General features: G+C 36.8%; 3 protein-coding genes across 6 annotated transcripts in view; 1 reads left to right on the top strand and 2 right to left on the bottom strand.

The window, feature by feature from the left end:
• LOC306765006 (pleckstrin homology domain-containing family A member 7-like) overlaps positions 1 to 1886 on the top strand; it is a 120605-nt gene extending 118719 nt beyond the window's left edge. For all 3 annotated transcript variants that reach the window (XM_079252326.1, XM_079252325.1, XM_079252327.1), the window contains one exon: positions 1749 to 1886. In XM_079252326.1, the coding sequence (XP_079108452.1) occupies positions 1749 to 1771 (23 nt within the window). In that variant the 3' untranslated portion in view covers positions 1772 to 1886. The remainder of the gene's footprint in view (positions 1 to 1748) is intronic.
• Positions 1887 to 2973: 1087 nt separating this feature from the next.
• Positions 2974 to 13469, bottom strand: LOC306765025 (NLR family CARD domain-containing protein 3-like). 2 transcript variants are annotated; one of them, XM_079252355.1, is made up of 10 exons: positions 13423 to 13469; positions 9266 to 9390; positions 8949 to 9053; positions 8308 to 8353; positions 7974 to 8202; positions 5507 to 7328; positions 4044 to 4211; positions 3754 to 3921; positions 3627 to 3673; positions 2974 to 3532 (listed from the first exon to the last, which is right to left on the bottom strand). In XM_079252355.1, the coding sequence occupies exons 1-10, from the start codon at positions 13438 to 13440 to the stop codon at positions 2988 to 2990; spliced, it is 3273 nt and encodes a 1090-aa protein (XP_079108481.1). In that variant the 5' UTR covers positions 13441 to 13469; the 3' UTR covers positions 2974 to 2987. The 2 variants fall into 2 exon arrangements, with proteins under 2 accessions (XP_079108481.1, XP_079108482.1); XM_079252356.1 differs by having other exon boundaries at positions 9232 to 9390; positions 13423 to 13437.
• Positions 13470 to 14747: 1278 nt separating this feature from the next.
• Positions 14748 to 20029, bottom strand: cUnh11orf58 (chromosome Un C11orf58 homolog). The gene is made up of 5 exons (XM_079248220.1): positions 19896 to 20029; positions 18283 to 18363; positions 18097 to 18157; positions 17763 to 17872; positions 14748 to 15412 (listed from the first exon to the last, which is right to left on the bottom strand). The coding sequence occupies exons 1-5, from the start codon at positions 19947 to 19949 to the stop codon at positions 15185 to 15187; spliced, it is 534 nt and encodes a 177-aa protein (XP_079104346.1). The 5' UTR covers positions 19950 to 20029; the 3' UTR covers positions 14748 to 15184.
• Between the last annotated feature and the right edge of the window lie 1328 nt (positions 20030 to 21357).

Raw genomic sequence — 21357 nt, 5'->3', positions numbered from 1 at the left:
CTGATCTTCCTCTTGTGTTGTGAGGATTTATTGTGGGTTATGTGTGTATGTCTCAGTGCTGTTTGTGTTTTGTTGTTTGTGAGGAAAGTGCACATATGTGTGACCAAAGGATCTAAAATCCTTGACAGTTTTTTGTAAGGAATTCTGAAAGCGACGCATCTGAATTATCCTGACATCTGTTTTCCATTCCGTGTATTAAAATCATGTGTGCACCATCCTGATTTTTATTTTTAATGTTTTGGTGGTGGTGGACGAGCATCAGGAGCAGGTTTCACAAAGACTTTTCCGATGTGTCAGAGAGGTGTATAAGTTTCTTCTGAATCAGTCTGATGTAATTAATACATTATACCTAAATAAAAACAGACTTCATTTTACAACTCTGCAACATATCCTTTTAGGATTATTTAGATCTAAATAACTAATATATAAATATCGTTAACATGGCTTTTGTTTATCTGTTTGTATTGTCAATGAATTAACTGATCCACTGCAGAAAGTGCCAACTACAGTTGTGCTCATATGTATTCATACCCTTTCATTAAAAGAAGGAAAAAACAGCTGCCTGTAAAATAAGCTGAAATTGACTAAAGTAATATTAAATGAAAATGTATAAAAATCATCACATTATTTTCTAATTCTGGTTCAATAGAAATAGTTTTTTTTTTTTTAAAGCAAACAAATAAGATCATTTATTACATATTACATCACTCATAAACAATTTTTTTGTTGAACAATCCTTTAATGTTTCCACTCCAATCAAGTGTTTTCTGTTCCTCTCAGTCAGATTTCTGCACCTGTTGACAGGTATTTTGTCCCACTTATCAGAAAAGTGCTCTAATTTGTCCAGGACCAATTTGTTTTTTTTTTCTTTCTTCAACTCAATTAAATGAAAAAACAGTGTCTTATATTACTAAATTATATTTTTGCAATTTTTTAGTTATTGTTCCTTGTTGTAAATTCACCCCTTTCTTTAATGAAAGGGTATGAATACATATGAGCACAACTGAATGTTTACAAAAAAACCACAAAAAAACTAATCTAACCTGCTAGGACCTGGAACCCTCATGTCTTTGGTTTTCTGCACCATAATACACAACTCTCTGTAACTGGAACCTACAATCTTAAATAAAGAGAATCAGAGGTCTTATGAGGTTAAGTTGTCTGGCATCTGTTCCACTTCAGTCCTACACAATATGTTCAAGAACCACACAGGCTGCACAGATGCATAAAGTTGGCTGAAGTCAGATCCAAGTCCATGTGAAAATCTTTGTGAAACAGGCACCAGGTGAGTGGCGGAGTTATAAAAATGTGTGGTTTTCATAAGGTTTTTTGCCTTCTGGTGTTTTGGTGCAGGTTGTGTGAGTGTTTTCTTATGTAAAATGAAAAAAAAAAAAAAAAAAGACAAGATACATACGTATTGATTTGTATGTTACCTTTATTACTCAGGAATATAACAATAAACTGCTGGGAAGTCACCCAGTGTTTGACCTCAGTCACTTATTGCAGCAAACATCTTGTTTCTGTTGTGCTGTCAGTTTCAGATACATCCTGTAAATATAACCAAAGTCAGTTCCATCACACATGTCAAATCTCTTTAATAAAACAACGTTTGAGAACATTCCTGTTTTTAGGAGAATGAAAAAGATAAAAGATTCTTACATTTGTTCTTATTTTATGCAAATGACACATGGTTACTTGCACACTGCAGTAAAAAAATCAACTAATGCTGGAACTTTTTTTCTTTCTAGCCAAAGCTGCTGCAGAGCACTGAAGCACCAGAGTGACCTACAGAAGCACCAGTTGGATGGATCCCATCATTTTTCGGCACATTAACTGATAAACTTACAAATGAGTTATTTATGAGTGAGCACATGACACCTGATTTTTTAAGAGTTATAGTTTTGAAATGACTGAAACTTTTTCTGCTTCTACACTCATTCTGCACAGTTAATATATCATATAAAACTCCAGAGTTGCTGTTTTTTTTAAAAACCTGCTGTGATATATTCTGCTGTTTGGTCTGTAGTTTAGAAATGAAAGCCAGAATCAACACACACAGATTGCAGTGAAAATATTTAGAAATTAATTGGTAATTTATTACGGCTTGGCTTGAGATGCTTCTGCTGTATGTTTTCTGTCACCGAAATATAACAATACTGTCTGACTAAAACACATCACAATATGCATTAAAGGACCATTTCTGTTTGTTTTTTTGTCTTGATACGGGCTTGTTTAAAGTACTTCCGAGTAGTTGGTGTGCAGTAGACGGCAGTCAGAGCACTCATAAATGTAAGAGACAGGGCTTTTTCTGACAGCTTCTCCCAATGACGCCTTCAGGAGTTTAATTTTCAACAACTTAGCTTTAGCTCATCTATTATAAACAAGCTGATTCTGCTAACAAAACACTCTGAGGCTCTTTACTGCAGGTGACATACTGACTATTAAGTACGACAAGTAACCCAACTTCAAAAAACTTATAACACTTGTTAAATAGTTGAAAAAAATGGGAAAAATTAAAACACAGTGTTCTTATATTTTTCTGTTTCAATATGAGTACATTTTTATCTTAGTACATCTTGATACAAGATATCAATTTTTATATAAGAAAGAGCATTGTTTGGGACACAGTTGCCATAGCAAGTGTCATAAAATCAAGTTAATTTGCTACATTGTTTATTATGAGTGTTTTTGTGGTATGGTGAAAAAGGTTTGCCTAACAGAACAACTCATCAGACAGCTTCCACTCTGCCCGCCAACTAAATGACCTGTAGGTAATCATGGAAATGCTGAGCAAAGTGGCTGCCAGTATATTTTCTGGTGGGGTGTTTGGATGTGATGTCATGTTGTATTTTTTTCTGTGCAGGATAATGCACAACCAAGAAAAAAAACAATTCACAATAAAAGTGCAACATTACACACATACTGACAACCATCCATAACATTAAGCTTTTCTTCTCAGCCATGATTTGTTCCAGAAACTTTGCTACTTAGGGAAATTCTGGGGTGCACAAAGTTAAGGTGGAGCCTTCAAAACCCAGCCTGAAGCCTGGATACAGGGGCTCTGAGAATTTGGTTTTGAATGTGTGCAAGTGAGACATGGACTGCGATGACACGGCATAAAAAGACAGAGTGCCAGCTGACCAATCTAAGAACACGCCAACCCTCTTTGAGTGGAAGTAGGGAACAGGCATGTCTTCATCACTTTTATTGTACCATGCTGTGTATTTTCCGCGACAGTAGCGCAGACTCCAGGATTTCTCATTGTAGCCGAGGACAGGTTCATTACCTTTTCCCTTCCTGCTGATTCCTTTATAAGCTACTCCAATACCCATCCAGTCCCCACTCCACTCTGCTTCCCAGTAGCAGCGATCCTGCAGGTCGTCTTTACAAAGCACTTGTCCCCAGTCTGAGAATCTGTCTGGGTTGTCAGGGTATGGAAGAGCACCTTCCATTCGAGTGATTCTTTTGTTGTCCTCGGAGAAGGACAAAATTGGGTCGGCTGTGTCCAGATCCATAGTCAGCTGACGCGCATCTGGAAACAGGAAGTGATATAAAGAAATAATTTTCACCAAACTTTTCAAATATGTCCTTTAGCCAGATAAACATTTTTAAAGATGAAGACTTACATTTCTTCAGAGCTGATTTTAAGTAGCACTCTCCATTGCCTTGAAAGCTTTGGAAACAAGAGATTTTACTTTTTCAGCACAAAAAGCATCAAATAAAACCAACTTATGATGTTTAATATAAAATTACCTGACAGTGAGGCAATCATTGTCCTTCTGCAAAGAGGACAGCAGCTCCATCCCAGCCAGCCCCGGATGGTTGTAACTCAGATCCAGTTCCTTTAAATTAGCACAGTTGATCCGAACAGATGCAGCCAGAAAGCCACAACCAGTCTCTGTGATTCCACAGAACTGCAGCCTGAAATCACAGCGTAAAGTAATCACACCCCTGATTACAGTCTTCCAGTTAATACCCAGGAATAGTCGATCTCATCTGTACATTGTCATAAATGTAACCTGAACCATGCCATCTATACAAACCTCAGTTTTTCCAGCTGGCATGCAGGACTTGCCAATCCGTTGCACAACATTTTCACTCCTCTGTCTTGCAGGTCGTTGTCACTCAAGTCCAGCTCTTTCAGACATGAACCGCTCAAAAGGGAGGCAAGTGCTTCACAGCACGTCTCTGTCAGGTTGCATTCTTTAAGCCTTCAACAATAAAGGAAAATCATGGAGCAACATAGTACCACAAGATAGTCATCAGCAAGATTATACTTACAAGTTAAAGTCATGCGTTTCATCATGAGAAGGCAGCATGAGAAGCATACTGAACAGATCTTTGTGCACACTAAGAACACACTAATCCTAACATGTAGAATACCAAAATGATGATGAGAAACTAAGCTAAAATACTCTACTAAGCACTGGCATTCAAATGAAACACACTTCAAACCCCAAGTAATTTTATAGGAGTGCAACAAAAACACAAGATGCAAACCGCACAAACACATCAGCAGACTGCTGATGCCAAAACTGTCTGTCTCATCACGGTGGGACAAAAACGCTGCAAGCTCGTAGCCAAAATGTAGTAACAAAAAAACATCACTAATTTGTAAATCAGGTCTTATTTTTACTGTCTTGTGATCAAACATTTAATTCCAGCTTTGAAAAAAAAACACCAACGTTTTACGAGTTTGAAATGAATCATGATAATCAAGGTAGTTTCCATGGAGACTCTTCTTATAGTTTCTTGGTGTTCATTTTTTTTCTGAATCCTCATGTTGTTTCTAAAGTTAATTTAGGAACTATTTCTTCATTCTCCTGGCCCACCACTGACAGACCCGTCAATCATTAACAACAGCTAATGGATTGCTGATATAATAACCTGTGTACACCAGTGTAAACGCATCTTTAAAACTGTTTATTTTCATTTATTTAGCTTTTACTTTCGCAAAGTTTCTCATCAGACATTACTGTTCTAATTCCTGGATGAACTAGGTTGCAATCGTCTGGATTTCACTGAAAGTAATGTGCTTTCTTTTAGGAAGGGATCATTTAAAGATTAATTTACAATAACACGTATTGATTCTAACACTTTAATAGTAATCCCACATATCATTGATTTCTTTATATATATAGCCTGTTACAAGAGCCTGTGAGATGACTACACCTGAGGCTCATGCTGAAGGCAAAAGCCAGTTCTGCTCCCTGGTTCAGGAGTGTTTACCCCGGACACACCTTCGCATACCCTCCTCCGATTGGTTCACTGTTGGCCGTTCCGGGAGCATAAATTCGCTTTGTCCACAATACTTTGTTGCATTTTTTCGTACCCCTAATAGCAGGTTGTATCATGCCATTGCAGTTGTGAAGAGATACTTAATTTGGGTACATTCTTGCAGTCAGAAGGCATAAAAAATAGGCTTCATGAAGAAGCGGTTAAAAAGGTAAATAAAGTATGAATCATCACAAATAATTATACTAGAATACTGTAAATCTTTACTCACAAGGCTACTCTGGACTCTTTAATCACCGGTAACAGCCTTAGCAAACCCTCCTCAGATCGTGAATATTTCCGCAAGTCGAACTCATCCAGCGACTTGTTTGATGTCAGCAGAACACATACCAGAGCGGACCACTGTGACGATGACAGCGTGGTCTCTGGCAACCTACCAGAGCTCATGTAAGTCTGGATTTCCTCCAAAAGAGACTGATCATTAAGCTCAGTCAAGCAGTGGAAGAGGTTGATGCATCTTTCTGCAGAGGGAGTTTGCTTGATCTTCTCCTTGATGTACTCTCTAATTTCCTCATTTCTTTCTGAGCTGCTCCTCATGGTGGTCAGAACACTTCTCAACAAAGTCTGAGTGGAGGTCTGTGAGAGGCCAAGAAGGAAGCGCAGAAAAAGATCAAGGTTGCCGTTCTCGTTCTTCAATGCCTCATCCACTGCACTCTTGAGAAGGTCGGTTATTTGACTGTGTGCTTCCTGGACTGCGGTATTTTGTTGTGGATCCAGCAGGTTTGTATTTGTGGAGACAAATGTGTGTAAAACATACGCCGCAGCTAAATACTCCTGAACACTGAGGTGCACAAAGCAGTAGACCTTCCTCTCCAGATGCAATCCAAAATCGCCAGCTGATATCTGTGTGAACATTCCTGAATGGGTGGCAGCATCATTGATGTCGATGTCGTACTCGTTTAGTTCATTCTCATAGAAGATCATGTTACCCATCATCAAATGCTCAAAGGCCAGTTTTCCCAACTTCAAAATCATCTCTTCATTGATTCTGACCTGGTGTGTGTCTGATTCCTCCTCTGCTGCTGAGTACTTTCTACTTGTGATCAGTGAGTTGTAAACCAGATAATGGGTGTACATTTGTGTCAGAGTGTTGGGCATTTTTCCTTTTGCATCATCCTCTCTTTCCTTTCTTTCCATTTCCTTTAAAATCCTTTGTAAAACAGTGGCAGATATCCAGCTAAAAACTGGGATGTGACACATGATGTGGAGGCTCCTGGTTGATTTAACATGAGAGATGACTCTACTGGCCATGTCCTGGTCTGAGATTTTTTTTCTGAAGTACTCTTCCTTCTGGGGGTCATTGAACCCGCGTATCTCTGTCACGCGATCGATAAGGTTGATTGGAATGCGATTTGCAGCTGCGGGTCGGGACGTAATCCAGATGTGTGCAGATGGCAGCAGGTTCCTTTTGAAAAGATTTGTCAGGAGAACGTCTACTGGCACTTGCTCTGACGTGCAGATGCACAACCTGTTGCGACCGAAGTCCAGGGGAAGCCGGCACTCATCAAGACCATCAAAGACCAGAATGAGCTTGTATTTGTCAAAATCCGAAATTCCTGAATCTTTTGCCTCAATGAGAAAGTGATGAAGGAGCTCTGTGAGTGAGCAGAGTTGCATCATCAGGTTCAGCTCCCGAAATGGAAGATTAATTAGAAGTTGGACATCCTGGTTGGCTCTTCCCTCCGCCCATTCCAGGTTGAACTTCTGCACAGAGATGGTTTTTCCAATGCCAGAAATTCCTTTCGTCAGCACGGTTCTGACGACTCCGTCTTGACCAGAAGCAGGCTTAAAAATGTCTTCACATTTTATCGGCTTTTCTTCTGTCGCAACTTCCCTGGTTTTAGCCTCAATCTGTCTGATCTCATGTTCATTATTGATGGCACCACCGACTCCCTCTGTGATGTAGAGCTCGGTGTAAACTTTGTTGAGAAGTGTCTGGTTTCCATGCTGCGCCACTCCTTCGTATATGTACTCAAACTTTTTCAGTTTCTCTTTGAGTTTACGTTGACAGACATCAAGCTCGCCGTAGATGCCTAAATGGACAAAAAAAAAAAAAAAAAGTATCTTCAAACTAATGCAAGTTTAATACAGTTATGTCAGAAAAGCAATAAACTGGCAGTTCTTAAGTTGTGTGTTTCAGGAGAACATTGGAGTACTAATCAGGTTTCAAAATTAAGTAAATACTTCTCAAGACAAATTTATCAAGTCTTTTTCTAACTGTGCTGTAGTAAACTTTAATATTTAAAAAGCTAACTGAGGCAAACTACAGTCTGATATAACTAATCTTTTTTTTTTTTTTTTTAAGTTTCTCTGATTACTTGTTGAACCTCCAGAGAAGACTGGAAACCAAATAACCTTCTCTGTTCCCAGTATTATTGACAGCAACAACTGCTGCTCATTGCTGATGTCTTTATTCCTTGGTCTGCATACTTTACACCATCAAATTGATCAACCCTCTGCTTTTATAGAGGCGATCACACTTAGTAACAGTCATTTAATCAAGTGGATCTGATGAGTAGCATTTAGCTGCTACTCACTCTCTTCATTCCTGTGGAACAGTTAGGGTGCAAGAAGTTTTGCACTCTGGTTAAGTTACATAAATAAACAGTTTAATGTGTCACATTGTTGTTCTCTTACGATTTATTGTTTTAACTTTTGTGTTGTTTCTTCAAACTTACATTTTTCCAAGTTATTGGCAAGTTCCTTGTGTCCTAATTCGTTGAGGAGATGCAGTGTAATCCTAAGAACCCCCTCCCTGGCACTTGGGTCAATCTTTGTGTCTTCAGGAGTAAAAGTGTCTTCATCCAGATCTTCACTCTTGGAAGATGGCGATAGGTGTGGAAAGAGCATCCTCTGATAACGTCTGATTTCCCTCCTAAGAATATCCACACCGTGGGATTCCACCAGCTGCAACGTTGTAGAATCAACACTACATTTATAAACATGCACGCTTCACTAACTTATTTCAAGACAAGTATAATTACTTTTTTCTCCATTATATACATAACTCACATTGAATATGGCACTTCCATCCGTCTCTCTTGATTCCGGGCCATCACTGTAGTCCCATGAAATGAATAATAAGAAAAAAATTATAACGTGTCAAATTTCAGACCATTTAAAAAGCATCATTGGTGGCAATAGTGGGTAATTCCTCCAAGCAGAATTAGTGTGAATCTGCAGGAAAACGTTTTTGAAGTCTCATGCAGAGAATATCTGAATGACTCTAATGGACCTCAGTAGAACAAGAAAGGAAAGTTGGGCATTTGGATTTGGCTTTTGCTTGGTGGCTTCAGTCCCAACTCAGAAAGATATTCCAGGTCCTGTTCATCACTAATCTTCACTACTTTTTTCTTGTTCATATGAATCTTTAATATTTACACTGATCTGTAGAAAAACCTGAGACAGCTTTTTTTTTTTTTTTCCTTTTTCTTTATCCATTTACGTTTTTAGCCTTAACAATGACACAGAGAGAGCAAGAGCTAAATAATCAGGACGTATAGCCATCTCCTCATGGCACTCTTGAAAGAAAAGGAAAAAAAAAAGGTTACCAAAAGCAAAGAATCAGGAATTCAGCTACCATGTTAGGAGTATTCAGAGGTGGATAAGCTGAAAATGAATTAATCTGGACTCAGAACCCATCCTGTTTGTACCTGGCAGCATCTTCACTGGTGACACCCTGATGAGCTTTCATGGAAGAATCACTTGTCGTGGATTCACAAGAGGGAGACACATTTGAGTTTTGAATATGAACTGATCTGTTGAGAGAGAAAAAGTCACAGTGCAATTTTGTCTTGGAGCAATGTGTTTTTGAATAAGATTTTAATGTTTTCACAGAGCAGTAGATTTGATCCTTCCCTCTTCTCTTTATTCAAACATTGCAACTAAGAAAAGTGTTTATTTTTCCAGACATTAATATTTAAAATCACTTTTAACCATAAATATGTGTAACTGAGTGAGTTGCATGTACTGGTCTGTTGTTTCTTTGGCAAAGTTCTCAGGATTGTGCATGGAGGCATCACTTTTCATAGACACGCAGGATGAGGCAGAGTCAGCCTCTTCAGAAGAATCCATTTCCCTGGCAATCTTTATCACCTGCAGAACATAAGTTTGATTATAACAATAATGTTAACACAGATAATAATGATTATATTAAATGGCAGCACTACTGAGAAATAATACTGGAAATCCTTCCTGGATACCTGAATCCAATATTCAACTCCTCTACAAAATCAGACTAAACCAGAAAATGAAATGGATTCCTAGATGAGAAAGACATCTGGAGGATCCACAGAAGAGAATAGAACATATTTAATATAATTACCTCCGCCAAGGAGGTTATGTTTTACCCAGTGTTCCTCTGTTTGCTGTTTGTAATTCAGGGTTTCACCACTTTGTGAACAACTGCATGAGCAAAATGTCCAACAGTATAAGAATAATGTTTCTGAATTGACAATGGCAACAAATTTAGATATTTACTCATCTAAAGTCTATAATCATCAAAAGATTCAAAGAATCTGGAGAAATCTCTGCACTCTGCACTCACACAACATTGAATACCCATGACCTTTGATCTCTCAGGCAGAGCTGAATTAAAAGCTGACACCATTGTTTTAAAAGACCTTACAACATGGGTTCAGGTGCATTTCAGGAAACCATTGTCTGCAATCACAGTTAATCACTACCTCTAACTCTAAATGCAAAAGGAAAGCAAAATATCAACAACACCCAGAAACCCCGCTGACTTCTCAGAGTTCATTTCAAATGGACTGACACAAAGACTGTGTCTCATTTCAGGGTCTGCACACAAGTGTGAAGCCAGCGTAGGCTACAAATTGTTCTACGTCGTCTGCACACACCGAAGTGCGCTTACTTGCTAGTAAAATGAGACGGCTTATCTAGTGGACAAGAATTGCCCATAGTGCTCCAGTCCTCTGTTGCCTAGCAACTACATATGCCAAGCTTATTTAATTTATTCACTGATCCCATTCTTCCACAAAAAACACAAAATTATTGTTTAAAATGACAGAAAATAGTACTAGTAATTTTAATTTGATTTATTTTCATTTTTCTTTGTGATTAAATGACAAACATGAGGAGGAGGTGGCCCGTACGAGCTCTCCTCTGCCTGACAGCTCATCCTGTCAAACTGACGTCAATTTCAGTGAAAAATAATCCTTGTTAGAAGCATATACAGTTGTCCTCATATGTATTCATACCCTCCCATTAAAGGAGAAAAACAGCTGCCTGAGAAATAAGCTGAAATAGATTAAAGTAATAATAAATGACAAATTTTGTGAAAATTATTACATTATTTTCTAGTTCTGGTTCAATAGAAAGATTTGTTTTAAAAAAGCAAATAAATATGATAAAAAAAATATATGTTTCATTAGTCATAAACTAATAAGTTAAACAGGCCTTTAATGTTTCCAAGACAGTCAGGTGTTTTCTGTTCCTCCCAGTCAGGGCGGAATCTGTTCTGCACCTGTTGACAAGTATTTTGTCTAACTGTTTATCAGAAAAGTGCTCTAATTTGTCCAGGACTGACTGGTTTGTTTGGTTGTTTTTTTTTTTAAAACTCTATTAAATGACAAAACTGTGTCTTGTATCACTAAGTTATGATTTAGCACATTTCTAGTTTTTTTTTTCAGTCTCCAACAATTGAGTGACTGTCATAAATTCAGCCTTTTCTTTTAATGAAAGGGAAGAAGACATCTGAGGACGACTGGAATTAAATTAATTTGTGGTTATTGGACACAATGTCACTATCCTCCCAACCTGTCTACTTGGACAAATATGTGTGTGTGTATATACTAAAAAAAAAATCTATAAATAAATGGTTTGGCTGGTGTGGTACCTATACCGGCCATTCTGTGAAAGCCACATTAATACTAAGAGGTGCATACAGGTTTTCGAGCAACATAGGCTGCATCCAACCAATGTCTTTTTAGGGATGTCCTTTCTTATTTCAGCAAGACATTGCCAGGCCACATTCTGTATGTGTTACAGCAGCGTGACTTCATAGTAAAAGAGTGCAGGTACTACATTGGCCTGACTGTAGTCCAGACCTGTCACTCATTAAAAACGTGTGGCACATTATGAAGTGCAAAATACAACAATGGAGGAGATCCCTGACTGCTGAGTAGCTAAAGTTGTACATCAAGCAAGACTGGGAAAGAATTCCACCTACAAAGCTACAACAACTGATATCTTCAGTTTCCAAATGTTTCCAAACTGAGTTTTTATAAAAAGGTAAAACTGCCTGTTTCAGCATTTGTTAGAATGTGTTGCTCGTATTCAATTCAAAATGAATGAATGAAAAAAAGCTGTTTAAAAAGTGTTGTAGACAAGTGTCAGACATGTTGTTTTATACCGATGTAGACAGATTTCCATAACATCAAATATAGATTTGAATGAATCACTGAAGTTTTATTGGGTCATTGCAGATGGCTGGAAGGTGAGCACTGGCAATAAAACAAACTCAAAATATGTGATGTATTGGTTTGTGACAAATAAAACATGCAAATGCTTGTATATCTGTCCCAGAATCATGTTTCCAGAACTATATTCTCTAAGTTATTGTGTATGTTCTCTGAAAGCCTACTCCTTCTGTATACCTTATACTAATAGAACCATTCAAACATAAAAATGTTCATTCTTTAAAATATATACAATGATTTTAAATATGTCTAACTCATAGTCTAAGTTATTTACTAGATTAGAGGATGTAGAAGCAAAATGCCCGTGTTACAGAGTGAAAATATGTATAGGGCTGTGGCGATGTGCTTTTGTCGCTGATTCAATTTGATTCTTATTTTTGGGTACCGATTCGATTTAAATTGCAATTCTCATGATACTTTGATACTGTTGATTTTGTAGAGGTACATTTGTAAAAAATGTACAAAAATCTTTTTGCTTACCATTTTCCTTAATTTCAGTTAGGAAAAAACAACAGATCATCATTCTGCAGCTATAATGCCCAAGAAAATGAGTAAAAAGATCAATAAAAAACTATTTTAAAAAAAAGAGAAATTTTATAATTGATTATTTTTATTTATTAGGAAAAAAAGGATTTTTTTTTAAAAAACTGATTTTAAAATTGTGAAGCAAAAAAATTCCGATATTCAATTTTTTTTAAAATTTGATTTCCCATACCTAGTGTATAATCAGCCAAGTCCTCAGTACCATTCTTCCTATTCATTTTTTTTTTCTTTCTAAAATGACTTATTTGTGTTTGAATGTTGGATGCAGCAGAGTCGAAAATTACAGGGAAAAAAAAAAAAAAAAAAAAAAAAAATCAGGCTTCACCTTCCAGAGTTTGATAGGCAGCTATATTGATACATGGGCTTTAAAGTTGTATACATACAAAGTTCTATAGTCTCAGCTTTTAAGCCATTCATATTCATACATACATACATACATATTATACATCATACATATACATATTATATATATTGAGGAAAATGTGATTGTAGCTCCCAGTCTACCTTGCTCTGATCACGGTGTTGTGTTGGTTTTGTAGAAGTAATGTTTCGTTGATGAGTTCGGAAAAGTCATACCAACATTTAGGTATGTGTGCGTATATTATATTATATATCAAAGGCGTTTTTGCCTTATAATAGTCCAAGCTTGCTCTTAAACGAGGTTTTTGTTAAGCCTTCTGCAGTGGTTTAAAAAAAAAAAAAAAAGAATACAGTAAGTTTATAAACCTTTTTGGATATTGCACTATTAAGACCTTTTTCTGAAGTTGCTAAATAATTTATCAAACAACATTTACTTGTGTAGTATTTTAGGGTTATAACGGAGTACAGTCAAACTTTCGCTTGTCCAGTAAAGTTTAAAGGAACAATAAGAGAAACATTGCTGACACCGAGATATTGACTCCAACGGCAGTTTTTATTTTATTTTTTTTATTGCATTAAAACTTCATCTAACATTAATGGCGCAGTTAAAATTTTCATAACAGTTAAAAAGACAAACCGGAAGTCCCTTTTTCTTCATCGTCGTTCAAATCTTATTCACGAACATATCGTTGCATCGAATTTAAAAGTCAATTTTACTATATGAGCAGGTAAATCCAGCTTTTCTGTAAAAGTATTTCGAGCAAAAACTTTAAATATATCCTACCTGCTTGGATGTGTACATACGAGCCAACTTTCATTCTTCAAGATGCAGTGACGGCGCGTCTTAAGCGTCACTGTGGTGCGTTCATGTGTCGCGGTCAACCAATGTTTTTTGTGTGTTTTTTTTATTTTTTTATTTTAAAATTATTAAAAAAAAAAGTGTTTTCCAGCACCATAGCAAGCAGAATAATGGTCTGGCTCTTGTGCTGTGCTGAAAAAACTAGTTTTGCCAAGAGGAGCTTGATGATACAAGGTCCTTCTTGAAATGTAAGTATGGTTTTTTTTTTAGATTTCACTATTGCGGAATGCACATAGTAAAGCTAGACAGGAGGGTTGGGGGAGGGAGAAAAAAGCAAGTTAAAAGGGAAAAAAAGGAAAGCAAAGAAAATATTAAATGAGGAAAATGGGACAAAGACAAGGGGACACAGATAGACATGAAAATCAAGTCTGAGCCATTCAATCTAAACAAAAAACAAACAAGCAAAAGAGCTGCTAAACCTGTAAGGAACCAGAACACCTCCTGCAACATCTCCAATAAAACGGACAGTTATCACGGGAACTTAAAAAAATCAGATAAGCTAAGAAAGAAAGAGCTAATCAGAACAACAAAACTATCATCCATACAAGAAGAAAAACATGAACTGTAGTTGAATACAATTTTTTTAAGTTTAGAATTTTTTTTTTTACAACTTTTACACATGCTTGCCTCATCATTGTCTTGCCCCTTCTCCCTCTGAGGTATTTATCAGACGTAGAGACAGTAACCTCAGGACCAGATACGCCTCCAGAGGGGACTGAGAGGTTCCATTTTTGCAACATCTATGCAAGAGTTCCACCATTATGGCTGTCAAAAAAGAGGTTTGATTTGTTTTGAGCCATTTTTAAGCTATCAATATAGGTAAGGTTTAATGTGTGAAATACATTGTATGTGGTTTGTTTACTTGTATATTGTCCATATAGTAATTTTTGAATGTCTTGTCGGTAAATGTCTGAGAACAGATGGAAAGTGGCTTCTAGCAGAATCTGGCATATTCACACAATGTACTGAATTTGTAAAGTGTTCATTAATGTACACTGTCATCATATAATTAAATTAAACCCACTGAACAACACAATGGATGGATCAACAAGCAGGTTAGTAGATGTGGAGCAAAATATCTGGAATGAATACCGATTTGTGACTGTGTGAGCGTGACTAGATCCCCACAAAAATGCCACCTTGAATAACATAAAACATTTGATTAACAATCCAGCTTTTTCAAACTCTTTAAAAACAAACCCAAAACAATAAAATCTCATTCGCAACAGAGGTTAACTAGAAAGTACAACTCTCACTTCCTTTAATTGGTTTCCAAGAAAGACATTACAAAAATCACTGCCTACACCAATCATGCTTTGAAGCAACTTATCTTGTTTTAACCAACAATTCATGACAAATGTAATGACAATTAAATGCAATAAAAATGTCCAAACAAAATAAAAACGGTTTCATTTGTCGCGTCACATCATTTAACACCACAGAGGCAAAAGCCATGTTTTAGCCTTTAGACATAATTCTTTCCCGACATGCACACCAGAAAATATTTCAGAAGTGAGTTTGGGAGAAACATTACTACACACCAAAAAGACATGTATGGTGGGTGACTGCTTATAGTCACACAAGTTGTTGAGCAGGGTTTAACTGCTCATAGTTCAACAAAAAGTATCGAACTGTTCAAGTTTGAAAAGTACTAAAACTAATTCCTGTCTGGTTGCATCCCTCAGCCCTACGCTGATTTCACAAAGGCCGCTTTGTAGTCATGTTTCCGCTCCTCGACTGAGTTGTGTGGACTGGACTTGGATTCTTCTTCTGATGCCTTTTCTTTTGGACTGGGATCGCAGTCTTTGTTCTGAGCTTCTGTAAAATCTTCTTCTGTGGTGGGCTTCTCTGACTCAGCCTCCTTTGTCTGAACATCCACTGGAGTGCAGGGTAACAACTCTGGCTGTGGGTTTGGCTGTTGATTACAAAGGAAAAAAAAAAGCAAGATAAAGTTAATTTAACATCCTTTAGCAGTTAGTTGCCCCTCAAGTTGGCTAGAAGCTGCCGCTACACAGAATACCTTTAACTGAACTATTGGAGTTGAAAATTCATATGGATCAGCAAGAAATCCTGCAGTAATCATTGAAGATCAGTGTCTAGTCTTACTGTACAGTGTTCTGGGGGAGAAACCAGTGAAAAACATGCAAGATTCCGCACAGAACGCGCATCGAGCTTCAAACACTTCTTAAATTTTCAGGCGACGCTCAAAACGCGACGCGAGAAAGCTCGACACTGCCTTGCCACGCTACAGACTTTACATGGAAACCTGCCGCTCTTGACGCTCAAAACACATTTGGTTTGAATACACCGTGAGGGAGGCATGAAAGTAAGGCCGTGACGTTTCAAACACATACAGGTATATCACAGAAAATGAGAATATTATGAAAAAGTTCAATATTTTTCATCACTCATTTCAGAATGTGAAACCTATATATTATATAGATTCGTTACACATTGAGTGAAACATTTTAAATATTCAATCCTTGAAATTTTGATAATTATGGCTTATAGATAATGAAAACTCAAAATGCAGTCTCTCAGAAAATTAGAATATTGTGTAAAACTTCCATCTTAGAAAGTCATGGTGTCAAACCCTAATCAACTAATTAACTCAAAACACCTGCAAAGGTATCCTAAACCTTTAAATGGTCTCTCCGTCTGGGTCAGATGGCTACACCGTCATGGGAAAGACTGCTGACTTGACAGATGTCCAGAAGACGATCATTGACCCTCCACAAGGAAGGAAAGCCATAAAAGGTAATTTCTAAAGAAGCTGTTTGTTCACAGAGTGCTGGATCCAAGCATATTAATGGAAAGTTGAGTAGAGGGAAAACGTGCATCAGCAAAAGGCAGAACCGCAACCTTAAGAGGATTGTCGAGCAACATTCATTCAAGAATTTGGGGAGCTTCACAAAGAGTGGACTGAAGTTTTTGCATTTCATTTGGAAATCAAGGTCCCAGAGTCTGGAGGAAGAGTGGAGAGGCACAGAATCCATGTTGCTTGAAATCCAGTGTGAAGTTTCCACAGTCAGTGATGATTGGTGATGGGGAGCCATGTCATGGTGTTGGTCCACTGTGTTTTCTGAAGCGCACAGTCAACACAGCATCTACCAGGAAATTTTAGAGCACTTAATGCTTCCTTCTGCTGACAAGCTTTATGGAGATGCCGATTTTTTTTTTTCCAGCGGGACTTGGCACCTGCCCACACAGCCAAAGGTACCAACACCTGCTTTAATGATCATGGTGTTACTGTATTCAATTGGCCGACAAACTCACCTGATCTGAACCCCAAAGAGAATCTGCGGGGTATCGACAAGAGGAAGATAAGAGACACTAGACCAAAACTACGTAGATGACCTGAAGGCTGCTATCAAAGCAACCTGGGCTTCCATTAAACCTGAGCAGTACAACACACTGATCATTTCCATTGCCACGATGCATTGATGCAGTAATCCATGCAAAAGGAGGCCCAACCAAGTAATGAGTGCTTAGAAATAAACATACTTTTCAGAAGCCTGACATTTCTGTTTAAAATATCCTTTTTTTTCCATTGATCTTACGTAATATTCTAATTTTCTGAGACACTCCATTTTGGGTTTTCATTATCTATAAGTCACAACCATCCAAATTTCAAGAAATAAATGTTTGAAATGTTTCACTCTATGTGTAATAAATCTATATAATATATGGGTTTCACATTCTGAAATGAGTGACAAAAAATTTTGAACTTTTTCAAAATATTCCAATTTTCTGAGATGTACCTGTACTGTATGTATATAAAGGGAGCATAAATGGGCCACTTGACTCTTCATCGTGTTTCTAAAAGAGCCTAAAAATCCTGCCCAAGCAGATCTATTTGTAAAGCTGTTTAACCATGCTGGGAATATAATACCATTATATGCGATATACTTTCAAACATTTAACAATTTGGCTTCTTCAAAACTGAACTACAATGCAGGATGAAAAAAAATAAAGGCATTTAAGTAAATTAAAGTAGTAGGTTTCAAACAGCTAACTTTAGACTTAGAAACATGTCCATATTCACAATGCATTCACTCCAGACTTTGAATATTCTATTTGGAGATTCTATGTGCATAAAATGTTCTCTCTTGCTAAGTAAGATTTCATTTTTACAGTCTTCAGAAACGTTAACATTTGTCATTTATTTAGGTTAAAGTAACTATTTTCAGGATTTTTTTTTTTTTTTTTTAGATCTAGTCCTGTGCCTTTCCTTTTAAGCTTTCTGCCCTAAAATGACCACTTACCTCGGTGAAACCCAGACCACAGTGTCTCCGGTCTCGCCCTGAGACTTTCCCGTCCATGCTCTGCTGGTACTGCATCTCCAGTTCCTGGTTCATCTTCTTATCTTCCTGCCCTGCAGAGGAGACATCAGTCACAACAGGCACATCCAGCCATTACAGCTCTATCCAAATGCGAATAGAGCTGCATGGAAGATGTGAATTGGAGAAGCCAGGTTAATAACACTGGCTGTATGGATGAGGCAGCCTGGGTATGTGGAGCTTCTCATTAGCTTGACTGTGCTTTGCATTCATGAGACACATTTCAAATTTTACTCCAAAAAAACATAAAGAAGCTCACCAGTTCGGAAGTGAGACGTCGATTTGTGATCACCAATGACAAGGCGTCCAGTATGTTCTTTCTGGAAAACAGAAAAAAAATCATTGTCACAACTTCAGCTAGACCAAAGCTCAAGTTTTATTTAGTTTTGTCTCACAGACTACAGGTTTGTAATGATAAAAAAAGCAAACAAAACATGGCACCCACCTTACTAGCACCCATCAATCGAAGAAACTTTTGCTTCCTCTCATCACTACCTAAATCAGCAGATGCCCACTGAGTAGATTCCTGCCAACACAAAATATCCATATTCTGTCAAATGTTTTTGTAAACTAGCAATGACAGTCAAACACTTCAAAGTGCACACAGCCTGTCAAAGCCATTTTTCTCAGATTCCTCAAGTGTTTCTAGTCTGTAAGTTTGCAATAATTATCCAATAGAGACTAAGAAGTGCACAAGTTCAAAAGAAAAGGCTTGATTTTCCCACCAAGTTATGGGAGTAGGTACTGCCCTTTGTATGGAGGCAATCACATCACATTGCTGAGAAAGTCTATGTCGAAGTCAGCAGCTGTTAGAAGGAGGGTAAGAGGGAGGGAGGCGTGGGGATCTTGGGGCCAGGCCACAATGCAATTTAAGTCTAGTCACAAAGTGCTTCCAAACAGTTGGTATTTTAATAAAGATCTGGTTATACATACACCTATACTGAGGTCTTATTTTGCTGACTGCAAAATATCAATAAGTTTGTAAATGTACAAACTCATTATAAAGCTTCAACACGGCATGTCTGTAGAAGAGGGTACAGATACTGAACCGGCCCTTACACAACTGAGAATGTGAAGATTTTTGAAACAACAAAAAACAAAACAGACTATGCCACAAAGACTAGCTCATAATGTTGCAGGTGTTTGCCAGAGAGTTGTAACAGAATAAATAAATAAAATTACCTGCTGAATTGCTTCATTGCTTGTTATCATTATTACCTGAATTTTTTAAGATGTTTTATATTTTTGTAGACTAAAATATAGAGATGTTAAAAGAAAAATGAAAAACCAATGAAGCGGACTCATTCGTCTTGCAATAAAATAAAAATTACTTATTTCTTCACATATTTTAGTGTTTTTTTTCTTCAACTTTCTCATTCTAATTTAAATGAGTTTTTCCTGCTTAAATAAACACTAGACCAAACAATTCATTATTAGTCAACAAATACATCATTTTAAAAAGTTTAGCTTAATCATTACCCCTTATCATTATATTATGCAACTATGATTATTACATTATAGGTTTCCCAAATGGATTGATCTGTTCTGAGAGTCATAATAAATTTAATACAGCACAATGGCTCTAATGATAATATCAAATATATGACAAATATACTCACAATGTGGATCTATAGCGTGCATTTTGCACATTAGATGTGTAGATCTACGTTTTTGTTTGTTCGTTTTTCTTTGAGAAAGCGTGAATCTTAATTTGAGCACATGGATAAAAGAGCAACTCAGATCATCACGCTGAAACCTGCAGACAAGATTTATTATTTTGGTTCAACATTTTTTCAATATTCTGCAACTTGAAATCAATATTTTTCAGTCTGATTTAGGACTGCAGTGTATTAAATCGGTGAGAAGAATACCCTGAGCTAGAGTCCCAAGTAAGCATGAAACAGTGAGTAAACTTTGCTGAGGCTGCAGCGTGGTCAAGTTTCTGGATGAAGCTCATCAATACCAACGTTAGCCAAGCGGCTAACGAAACGCTAATCATTTTAAATAATGAAATGTAAATCCCTACTACTGCTAGCATTTTTTTTCTATTTTACTCACTTGCGAGGGGGAAGCAGATCGTTTTGTTCCGTGCTTATCCTCGGGTGAACTCATTATGAACGACACCTTTCTTAAAATGTCGAGAGAAATGTCATGCCACCTAGCAGGAGCTAGCTGATGTTGTCAACAATTCCTACTGAAGCTAACACCACTTCCTGCCTTCTTCTTCTACGGTTTTGTTGTAGTGGTAGCGGTAATAATGCGCCGCCTATGGCAAGCCTTTTTAACATTTATTAGCTTAATGGGATATGTGTTTCAGATATCTGTAATTAATATTTTCTTAGTCACAATAATCATTTTAGATATCTGTTTTTCCAATTATTCATAGTCGAAATGAACATTTCAGATATCTAAAATGACATTCTTACTAGGACAAATGACGCCACATTCCCCATTCATGTGTATTGGGTTTTTACTTCCAGAGATCCAAAATGACATTTGTCCCATCTAAAATAAACTTTCTGGATATCTGAAATAGAATTTTTACTAGGACAAACTAGGACTCATTATATCCAGATTTTAATTGTTTCTAGTCATAATTTTCATATAAGATGCCAACAATGAAAAATACATTCTAGATATCTACAAAATAACTTCTAACCTCTATAACATATTTTTACTAGTAAAGATGCCATTATAGATGTCAACTACTGGTAATATGGCTTGTTATAATTAAATTTTAGATATCTAAAATTCGAATAATATCTATGAATAATGCAGTTGCAAATACCTACAAGAATATTTTGGTCATCTTGAGGCAGAATGGTAAGGCACCATTTTAACATAAAAACAGAGTAATAGACTTTCCACATTCTTATTTTAGTTAGCATGAAAGCATTTTTCCCAGTCAGAATAATTTTCTTGCTTGTCTTAACTTTTTTTTTGCTGTCCAGAATTGCAATATTCCCATCGAGAAATGTGATTAGTGACATTCAAGAGGTAAGACGTTTCTCTACACGTTCTTAAACATTATCAGTGGCCGCTTTTAACATATATAAGCTTGGCTAGATATGTATTTCGGATATCTTTAATTAAATTATTCCTAGTCAAAATAAATATTTCAGATATCTAAAATGACATTCCTACTAGGACAAATGACGTCACATTCCCCATTCATGTGTATTGGGTTTTTACCTCCGGACATCCAAAATGACATTTGTCCTATCTAGAATACACATTCTGGATATTGGAAATAGAAATTTTACAAGGACAAGCTAATAGTGGATATCTGAAATGTTATTTTTGAATAGGAGGAATTGAATAGTGGATATCTGCAGTACAAATTGCTTGCTATTAAATGTTTAAAGCAGACTTGCTATAACAGGAAGGAAAAAAATTATGGATATCCACAACCTAATTGTTCCTGGTAAAAGTTCATTTGTGGATATGTGTAATAAAACATTTACTCGTAAAATTATATTATAGAGGTTAGAGATTATTTTGTAGATATCTACAATGAGCT

This window comes from Telmatherina bonti (genome assembly GCF_933228915.1).
Source record: "Telmatherina bonti genome assembly, chromosome: 2".
In the NCBI taxonomy this organism is placed as follows: domain Eukaryota; kingdom Metazoa; phylum Chordata; class Actinopteri; order Atheriniformes; family Telmatherinidae; genus Telmatherina; species Telmatherina bonti.
The sequence above is the reverse complement of the archived record's forward strand: the minus strand, read 5'-3'. Positions and strand labels throughout refer to the sequence as shown.